The sequence below is a fragment of the Cucurbita pepo genome, chromosome LG04, assembly GCF_002806865.2.
Source record: "Cucurbita pepo subsp. pepo cultivar mu-cu-16 chromosome LG04, ASM280686v2, whole genome shotgun sequence".
Taxonomy (NCBI): domain Eukaryota; kingdom Viridiplantae; phylum Streptophyta; class Magnoliopsida; order Cucurbitales; family Cucurbitaceae; genus Cucurbita; species Cucurbita pepo.
Window position 1 is genome coordinate 7,882,814 of NC_036641.1, and position 9,334 is coordinate 7,892,147.

Sequence of the window (9,334 nt, forward strand, 5' to 3'; positions counted from 1 at the left end):
GGAGGAGGAGGAGGAGGAGGAGGAGGAGGAGGAGGTGGTGCAGAAGGTGCGGGAAAGAGGAAGCGAGTGTGGTGATATTGCCGTGCAGGCATCTGTGCCTATGTAGTGGGTGTGGGTCATGGGTGCACGTATGCCCCATCTGCAAATCCTCAAACAACGCCAGTGTACATGTAAACATGTCTCCTCTTTAACTAAGATACTTTTGATATCAATACCACTGTCCTCTTTATTTTTAATTGATGTAATGGGGAAATTTAAGAGGCGAAAAGAAAAGGATTTGAACAGAAGGGCGTTGGTTGATAAGATGGGAATAAGCGGGAGGGAGGCAGCGCCAATAATGGGAGCCCAAGTTTGTTTTATATATGTACAAAAGAAAAGTGGAAAACGACATGCATTGAATATTGTAGGACCAAAAAGAAAAGTGGAGACCGGCATGGCCCCTCCATTGCCCCCTCCATTGCCCCGTGAATCTGATTCCTCCAGAACTACAAAAATCACAACTTTGATCCCTCCTGGAATGGAATGGAATGGAATGAAATTTGAATTCCAATTCTACTCTCTTGCTTTTGGTATTAGGAGGGAGTAGATTGCTATGAATTACTCTCTGCTCTGCTTCCAACAGAATACCCAGCTTTTGTTTTCCAATATTTAAACATTTCAATTTTGCCATGTTTCAGAAGTCTGCACTGGAAGAGTTTGGTGTTGCAGCTTCTGAACTGAATCTGGTTACAGTCCCAATACGCCAACCAAAGAGTTTATAACCAGATTGTTATTCTGTTGTTTGAGATGTTTAGTGTTTTAGTCTCCATATATTATTGTCAAGGCAAGGGATCTCGTCAGCCTTTTCAATCTTCCATCTTCATATATTCCTATTCTCATATATTGTTGAATTAAAGAAGGAAAAAAAGAAGCAGAAGAAAGAAACAAAGAAACAACAAGAACATGTAAGATCTACTCAAAATACTCAAAATACTCAAAACTACAGAGCCGGGGAAAAATATAAAATGTTACAAGAAAAACCCATGTAACATCTAAATGGTTACATCATATATGGCAAGGGGATATATATTATATGCACATGAATCAACCCTGCTAACATGAGTACTATATATTCAAATCCCTCAATCCAATCTAATCAAATCCCAAATATTTACTGAAGAGAACGAGGAAAGAAAATCTCATCTGATTTGGGGACTTTTAACTACAACATGTCCACCACTGATCTCAGCTCATCCCAGTTGCTATTTGTGAAGAAATCATTCACATCCAGCTGCTCATTTGTGGGGAAGGCTATTGGAGCTGAAATAATACCACTGGAAACTGGAGATGGGGCCATGGAGGAGCTGCTGCTGTAATATTGATAATTCCTATTCATCCATTCACGATTATTTGGGTCACTAGGAACAACCGCCTTCTGCTCATTCTGGATGATCATGGAGTCGCAGCTCCAATTGTTATAACTGACTTCTCCACTGCCCATGACCTGCTCATTGCACGGCTTCGTGTTCTTCTGATCAGTCAAGGGGTTTTTGGTGGGTGTTTGTTTGTTCCAATTGGATCCATACCTTCTGCAACTCATATTCCTCTTGAAGATCCGGCACAGCGTCCAGATTTCCTTTTGCATGCACACAAACACAATCATGGAAATTAAAGAAGAATTCTCTTTAAGGAAATGCAAAAGAAGGTTGAAGCATGTGTTACCGCTTCTTGAGCAACGTTATAGGAATTGGAAGGTGGGAGGCGAAACTCGTGCATCATCCAATAAGTTTTGGTGCCTTTTCCAGCACTTCCACGATAGTAAACGAGCGTCTTCTTGAGGCCAATGCACTCACTGCCCTCCCCTCCGTTGGAATACACGGGCTTGTCTATGCCAGTGGCCTTCCAAAACCCGGACCCAGTTACTCTATTTGGCCTGATACTGTTCTTGTACTTCCTCCCTCTCTTGCAGTAAAAGTACCACTCTTTATCTCCCACGTTGCTGCTCCCATCTGCATGCCAACCGCCCCACAAAACTTTACAATTCTATTCCCTTAAATCCAATAATATTAATAGTGTAGTTTAGTTTGTTCTTACACGGAAGCTCCCAGGGGTTGTGTTTGTAAATATCCATCTGTTTGATGAGTCCAAGCCTGATGCCTCTCTTCTCAACTTTCCCACGAAGGTAAAAGCTCACCAGCTCTTCGTCCGTCGGATGGAATCGGAATCCGGGAAGCGGGATCTCATCCTCGCCCTCGCAAACTTGTGGAGTCGAATCCATTTCTTCTGCGGTTCTTCAAACATTGGGTGCCCATCTTCTTATACTAATCATTTAAACTGGTTATTCATTACGTCCAACTCACAAAACTTTGACTCTCACCATTTTGTTGGACGCGGTTCTTTATTTCTCACAGGATTGATTCCCATTATTGACGTGGTAAACTACGATTTTAGCCTTTGAAAACCTTCAATCCAACATTAATTCACGTTTTGGCCCACCGTTTTTTCCAAATTACTTCCACCAAAAAATCTTTATTGCCCGTTCATCACAAATTTATTCTATATTATTAATTCAACCCACTTCTTTGTCATTTCTAGACCTAATCATACAAATTAAACACCAATTTAATTAGTATAAAGTTGTTATTAAAACTCTTACGGAAAAGAGTAAAATAAATAATCCCAACCATATACCATCCTCTACATTTTTTGGCCTATGAGGTCCGAATGTGACATTTTGGCTAGGGGCTAGCATGGGCCTTCACACGCTTTAAATTAGGCTTCATGTGACCTTATCTTCTTCCTCACTCTTTCCCTTTATTCGAATGTCTTCATAATTGTTTTGAGAGCGCTTATACAAGATTATAAGCTTGTACTTCAAAATACAAATTTTAAGGAATAAAGAGTGCATCTTTTTTTTTCTACACGATGAACTTAGGATGTTTAAGAAAATGTAGCGCCCAAATGATATCTCGAAAAGGCACGAATAAGGAAAAAGAGAGCATATATATTATAATAAGGCAAGGAAGAAAGACAGAGCAAAATAATTAATGCTATGAAAACGAGGCTTGAAAACACGCAAAGGACTGAAAGCTACCCAAGTCGTACAGATCTCAAATTCTTTCTTTCTTTTCCAAATGAAACAAAATAATTGACATATCAACTTCTATGTGTAGTTTCTTGGAAGCTGCAAAAGTCTTTTATGAACGGAAGAAACACGAAACACTCAATTTTTTTATTTTTTTTTGAAAGGTATAGATGCTTTAACTATCGTGCATTGATTGGCAATAGAAGGTTCACGAGCCAACGAGCCTCTCTCCCAATTTCTTAATTATATTACATGTTGTTATGTTATGTGGAAGTTAAGTCATATTGAATATGTTGTTATCAATGTTTGAATAATAGCATTAATGAGGAAGACTTCCAATGAAGTTTATTTTCTAAATTACAAATTTGATATTTATTTAATTTAATTTAAGAATAAATAGTTAAAATAAAAGAATTTGGAGAGGGAGATAAAAATGTAAATTGAGATATAAAAAAGTAAGGAGTTTGATTTGAATGCAAATGCATAGGTTGGGGCAGATGTCCAATGTCTAGGAAAAGGGGTGTACAGTAGAAGTCATGACAATTTTAATACACAAATAATAAATTTGAAAAGGATAGAAGATTAGGGATTATATTCGGTATTTAATTATTTAATTATTTAATTATTTAATTATTTAATTTACACTCCCTATTGGGCTTTCGAATTGGACTTGGAGGGGACGGGCAAGATAAGGGCCCACGCCATCTGCATCCACCAACTCCTCCGCCGGCCTGTTCTTCTCCGTCGGCCTTTGTAGTTTTGAGAAAGCTCCCTTCCCTCTCCCCCACTAACCGAAATATAGCTTCAGAATCAAGTAATTATTTCCATAAACACATTCATTAATTATGATTAGCAATGAGTTTTGTTTTCATTACCAATTACATACAAAACTTTGATCTATGTCAACCATTTATGTTGATTCTTGTTTTGCCATTTATTATCATTATTTTATTTTATCTCAAGTATGCATCATCATGAAGCGTATAAGTAAAGCTAAGTTGGGAAGTAACACACAAAAAATGAATGAGGGTGAGGTGTTGAATAAGGAGATGGAGCCAACCCATGTTGCATATTGATAATTAAACACAATAATTGCATATGGTTGAAAATTAGGAAGCTGTTGGATGATTTGAATCAAATCAAGATTTTTGCTTTGGCCTTGCTTGCTTGTAATTTAGCAATTCCAATAATGTGCAACCAAAATCTCTGTATTCAAAATGATGGGTCCCCTACAAAGATTTTGGTATCACTTCTACCCTATTTTGTTGATGCCACCCCCCACCCCCCTCTCTCTCTCTTCTTCTTCTCCAGTCCAATTCCTTCGTTTGGTTTCATGAGCTAATAGTTTCAGCATGATTATAGAGAGGGTTTCATTTTGGTATATGTAAATGGCAAAAGAGATGATGAAGGGGAGCTGCAAAAAGGGTGCCCCATCGCCTTGCGCTGCGTGCAAGCTTCTGCGGCGACGGTGCACTCAAGACTGCGTTTTTGCTCCTTATTTCCCAGCGGATCAGCCCCACAAATTCTCCAGTGTTCACAAGGTGTTTGGAGCTAGCAACGTCACCAAATTGTTGCAGGTTTTCTATTCCCACTTAATTACCCATTTCCTCAATTATTAAAACCATATATATATATATAGACGATGAGAAATAATGGGTACATGCTAATGTTCATACGGGTTTGTGTTGACTTAAGTCGAGATCATTGAATGAGCTATGTCGTCTGTACATTATTTTAATTGGTTTGACTTCTGCATTTGATGAACTACCGAAGATGTTCATATTAGGAAATTTGACGAGCTATGTCTTCTTCTTCTTCCTCTCTTCTTTTAATTATTATTCATTTACTTTTTATGGTTTGACGTGGGGAAAGTTTTAAACCATTATTAATGTATTTTTTTAATCGATTATTATTGGCGTAATGGTGACGTTATAATGATTTCTACATTTTTTTTATATCTATCTCAAAATATTCATTATTTCATCTTGAATCTCATAGCTCATTATTATTGAGTAGAGTGTGGAAGTTAAAACTTATAGTTTGATTATACATGCATCTAGAAGTTAGAAGGAAAGAGACAAGCTTATTGAATAATTTTTGAAAAAAAACCATGGAAGAGATAGTAAATCTTCATGGTAAATGCAGGAGTTACCCGAGCAACACCGGAGCGACGCAGTGAGTTCATTGGTGTACGAGGCGAATGCGAGGATTCGAGACCCAATTTACGGGTGTGTGGGAACAATATCGTGCCTACAACGACAAGTAGATGCGCTACAACAACAATTGGCGATGACACAAGCCCAGCTGCTTCATTTCAAAATGGCCCAATTTTCTTTGGCATCACAACCATCGTCCACTGATGATGTCCTCCCTTCGCCGCCCAATACCAATGTGCCCTCATTCACCTCCTTGTGATCTTCCTACCCTTTGCTTTTGTTTTGACCCATTTTTCATTGTCTCTTACATTTTGACACCTTATAAAAATTTAGAGTTTTGATGTTTCCATTGACATTTTATAAACAGCCAAAGAAGAAGTTAGAGAGAAAACGACATTGTTTAACATAATGTAGGCAAGTAAAATAATACAAATGTGACATTGTATCCTATTGGTGGCCGAAAGTGAATCCTGTAGACGTTAGTGGTGCATATATATGTATAGTTGGTGTATAGAATGTAGTGCAGGGGAGTGAGGTTTGAACAGTAGCTGCTTTCAGGTCAGAGCGAGCAGATGGAGATGAAGAGATGATAGTTGGTTGATGGGCAAAATCCCATTAGTGCTGCCCACACCCCCACCAAAGCCCACCAAAACCCTTGAAACCATTACCCTTCTGCCTCTCACCTAGCCCACTCTTGTCTCAATCATATATATTATGCACTTTCTACCTCGGTGCTTTTTTACTTTTTAATATTTTTATTTCAGGAATAAAACTATCTGTGGACACTTGCCTTTGGTGTGTTCATATGGAGAGGACTACCACATTTACGAAATATGTTGTTAATTCAAAACTTAATACAACACTATCCACATATTAACTACATGTTGGATGTGATATACATCCACTATATATAAAACCAGAATAATTTATAATTTATAATTTGGTGATGATGATGAACTAATCAACACCATCCCATCCCATCAACTACACCTTTTTAAACCATATGTTATATATTATTTGAATGACAAAATGCTGAACCCTCCTTCTCTTACTCTCCTATGTTTCCATATCCTAGGATGATTAAAAAAATTAACACTCGGAACATTATCATAATTACCTCTGCTGGTTTAATTCATTAATTAAAGTACGCCCTACCCACCAAGTATTTTCCTATATTCTTCCCTTTAATTTGCTGCCCCTTCTTGATTTTCATCACTGCCATCTCTCAACTGCTGATGTAGGGTAAGTACATTAACCCTGTCATCTCTTCTACCCATTCTTCTTCATCCTTCTTCATCTGCAAATATCATAATAATATTATGTCTATTACACCGCTAATCAACTTCAAAAGCCTAATTTAATTTTTTTTTAAAACTCATAATATTAAATTAAGATGTTAATGCATGTGGGATAATTAATTGGGCAGTTTGTAGATAGGTTAGATACCTGGGCACCCACATGATCTTGGTTGTATAATAATTGAGTGTCCACTTTGTGAATAGAAGTGTGGTTGATCTTAGTCGGATTAAGTTGTTGATCACATGCTTCGTTGTTCCTCGCAAATCTTCCTCGGACTCGAATCCTTCTGTCGGCTAAGGTTTTCCGACATGCATACTGTTGTTTAATTTATACACACACAAATTAACCTTATATCATACGTTGTATTCTATTAATTTATGGTGTAACCAGATTACATATATTATATACCTTTATGGTTTTGTTGAAATTTCTTTGGTTTCTCTTCTTCAAATACCGCAGAATCCTTTCTTTTCTTACTTCTTCAGAATAGCGGCCCACCTTCATGTTTGAGTCTTCAGATACAGGAACTTGGTTGCTTTGAATTTCCTAAAACAATTCACAATTAATTAAAAAAAGAAAAAAGAAAATCGTAAATTCTAAAACAATTCACAATTAATTAAAAAAAAAAAAAAAATCGTAAATTTTCAATAAGGATATAAACTAAATCATAATGGACAATTTATGACTCAACCCAGTTGTCGGGAGGAAGCGGGTGGTAAAGTGGTTCGGTCTCAGGCACCAAACGGAAGCATTCGTCTGGATATTGAAACAAGGGATGATCATCAGGTTGGTACCCAACGCAAAAGCTTTGACATGGGGCTGCATTATTAGTGGCACAGATGGAGGGCGTGTTAAGTTCAGGCAATGCGATCATGTCTTGGTGAGGAAACGAGGTGGGTGTCAGACCAGGTTTATCAGAAGAGTATTGGGATGGGGAAATAGGAGGTTGATGATGAAGCCCAAAATCATCGAACAAAGGAACCAAGGTTTCCTCGCCCCACAATACACCGCCGCCCAGTGCCGGCGCCGTTGGAGGAGGGCGCTGCTCACAGAAGTCATTGGGAATTATTGATGTTGTTGTTGTGTAGTCAGTGTAGAAGAATTGAGGAACGGAAGCCATATGGGTTTTGTTTTGATTAAGAAAGGAAATGGAGTTGAGGGTATTTGGTTTCTTACGTGGATTATATGTATATATATGCGTGTGAGTGGGGTATTGAAATTGGGTTAAGCTTGAGCAAGTTGTTGTTGGATGGGTGGCGGGTGGGTTTATTTGGGTATTAAAAGAGGGATATAATTAGCATTGGGACAGCTTCCCCAAGACCAACTCCAAAACTAACTAAACTGTGAGTCGTGTGTTTGTTTCTTAACACCTTCAAACCATGTTTAGGTTTCAGCAACAACAATTAACAAACATGGTTTGATATAAACCTTAGAAGATTGTTATTTGTTAGGGAGTTTGTTGAAAGGTAAAGGGCAATGCAAGAATCTGATATCACATGGACCTCAAACATTTGGCATCTAACATCTTAACTACAAATATCCTCTTATGAAACTGATTACATATTGATAGAGAAATTAGGAAACTATTTTGGATTCATTCCCTTTTGATTTTCCCATAGAAGTTAAAGAAAGAAAAAGAATGAAAAGGATGTCGTAAATTTATTGGTGAATTTGACTTTCTTTTGACTACAAAGATCTTTCCCCAAAGAAGAGGTATACAAGAAAAGGCTCTATATAGGAATTGGTGATGAATATAATGATTATTCATTAGAAACTGGAGGAAGCAGTGTGTAAAGTAATAATTGAATTATATAGGAATTTGAGTTTAATACGAGGAGATGATGATCCTTAATCAATCCAGTCAAAGAAGAATTAAGTTTTGTTACATGCGCTTGTTGAATTAAGAGAGGGTTATCGCATATAAAACCCAAATTGCTGCTTTTGAAGAATCTCTGTCGTCCATTATCGATGCCTTTAATTACATCAGTCCTATCGCCAACTTAAATTCACGTTGCGAGTAGAATATAATCTTGAGCGAGTGTTGTAAGACATAAAATGTCAGTAGAATCTTGAGCAATTCATTAGTTTCAAACTATTTTATAAGTATCCGATTCAAAAATGATTTCTCAACAGATTTTGCACTACTGTTTTCTTATCTTAAAAAGTGATTCCCATGCTTTCATTTCTTTTCTTGTCGCTGCCTACTAAAGTATATATCAAGCTACCTAATTCAGCAAGTAATCGAGTGAGGTCTCCTGGAGTGGGCGCCCTAAAACCCACTTGGACTTTGACAGAAAATGCTTCGTTTCCCTCTCAAACTGATGTGGGATCTCAACACGTCTGGAGGATGCGTAAGTAAATCCAAGTTGGTATGAGGAAAGTAAAGTAATTAAGTCGGGTAAGAAGGAAAGTAAAGTAAGTAAATCCAAGTTGGTATGGAGGATGCGTTTTATGACGTTTTATCCTCTCACGCCCAAATTGGTACAAAAGTGGAGAGTTAAAAAGAAAAAAGAGATTGAACATAAGATTTTGTAGGGCTGAAATTGGTATCAGGTACCCATCATGGATTGTTTGCCCCTTTGTATCCCATCAAACATTTTACCCTAACACCTCTTCCTTCCCTTCTCTACACCCTCTGAGTGTGGGCCTTACTGCCCACTTGCATGGTTCTCCATAAAGTACACACCTTTGCCCATTTTCTTTGACCAAAGCCACGAATCCGCACACACCAAAAAGGGGGAAAAGAAAAGAGAAAACAATACATTATTCCCATCATAAATCACAACTATGATGAACTTGATTAACCATAGAAGTA

The 9,334-nt window shown here is 37.7% G+C and overlaps 4 protein-coding genes across 4 annotated transcripts in view; 2 read left to right on the plus strand and 2 right to left on the minus strand.

The window, feature by feature from the left end:
• The window catches only part of LOC111792949 (probable BOI-related E3 ubiquitin-protein ligase 3), a 1,967-nt gene extending 1,731 nt beyond the window's left edge, over nucleotides 1-236 (plus strand). The window contains exon 4 of the mRNA XM_023674583.1: nucleotides 5-236. Coding sequence (XP_023530351.1) covers nucleotides 5-191 — 187 coding nt within the window. The 3' untranslated portion in view covers nucleotides 192-236. The remainder of the gene's footprint in view (nucleotides 1-4) is intronic.
• Nucleotides 237-932: 696 nt separating this feature from the next.
• On the minus strand, nucleotides 933-2,265 carry LOC111792685 (transcription factor JUNGBRUNNEN 1-like). Its single transcript, XM_023674236.1, has 3 exons — nucleotides 2,074-2,265; nucleotides 1,702-1,988; nucleotides 933-1,615 (listed from the first exon to the last, which is right to left on the minus strand). The coding sequence occupies exons 1-3, from the start codon at nucleotides 2,255-2,257 to the stop codon at nucleotides 1,202-1,204; spliced, it is 885 nt and encodes a 294-aa protein (XP_023530004.1). The 5' UTR covers nucleotides 2,258-2,265; the 3' UTR covers nucleotides 933-1,201.
• Nucleotides 2,266-4,364: 2,099 nt separating this feature from the next.
• Nucleotides 4,365-5,569, plus strand: LOC111793734 (LOB domain-containing protein 4-like). Its single transcript, XM_023675759.1, has 2 exons — nucleotides 4,365-4,641; nucleotides 5,210-5,569. Exons 1-2 carry the CDS (start codon nucleotides 4,453-4,455, stop codon nucleotides 5,477-5,479), a joined length of 459 nt encoding a protein of 152 aa, XP_023531527.1. The 5' UTR covers nucleotides 4,365-4,452; the 3' UTR covers nucleotides 5,480-5,569.
• A 629-nt stretch (nucleotides 5,570-6,198) lies between these two features.
• LOC111792950 (zinc finger protein CONSTANS-LIKE 5-like) lies at nucleotides 6,199-7,639 on the minus strand. The gene is made up of 4 exons (XM_023674584.1): nucleotides 7,211-7,639; nucleotides 6,928-7,065; nucleotides 6,667-6,834; nucleotides 6,199-6,517 (listed from the first exon to the last, which is right to left on the minus strand). The coding sequence occupies exons 1-4, from the start codon at nucleotides 7,637-7,639 to the stop codon at nucleotides 6,446-6,448; spliced, it is 807 nt and encodes a 268-aa protein (XP_023530352.1). The 3' UTR covers nucleotides 6,199-6,445.
• Between the last annotated feature and the right edge of the window lie 1,695 nt (nucleotides 7,640-9,334).

What these genes read in the sequence shown, in the direction of transcription:
- LOC111792950 (XM_023674584.1), bottom strand. Translation starts at nt 7,639, where the DNA reads ATGGCTTCCGTTCCTCAATTCTTCTACACTGACTACACAACAACAACA. An exon ending in ATTTCAACAAAACCATAAAG is followed by an intron (nt 6,835 to 6,927) that starts GTATATAATATA and finishes ATTAAACAACAG; the next exon opens with TATGCATGTCGGAAAACCTT. An exon ending in AAGATCATGTGGGTGCCCAG is followed by an intron (nt 6,518 to 6,666) that starts GTATCTAACCTA and finishes TGATATTTGCAG; the next exon opens with ATGAAGAAGGATGAAGAAGA.
- LOC111792685 (XM_023674236.1), bottom strand. Translation starts at nt 2,257, where the DNA reads ATGGATTCGACTCCACAAGTTTGCGAGGGCGAGGATGAGATCCCGCTT. An exon ending in CAACCCCTGGGAGCTTCCGT is followed by an intron (nt 1,989 to 2,073) that starts GTAAGAACAAAC and finishes GTTGGCATGCAG; the next exon opens with ATGGGAGCAGCAACGTGGGA. An exon ending in ATAACGTTGCTCAAGAAGCG is followed by an intron (nt 1,616 to 1,701) that starts GTAACACATGCT and finishes TGCATGCAAAAG; the next exon opens with GAAATCTGGACGCTGTGCCG.
- LOC111793734 (XM_023675759.1), top strand. Translation starts at nt 4,453, where the DNA reads ATGGCAAAAGAGATGATGAAGGGGAGCTGCAAAAAGGGTGCCCCATCG. An exon ending in ACGTCACCAAATTGTTGCAG is followed by an intron (nt 4,642 to 5,209) that starts GTTTTCTATTCC and finishes TGGTAAATGCAG; the next exon opens with GAGTTACCCGAGCAACACCG.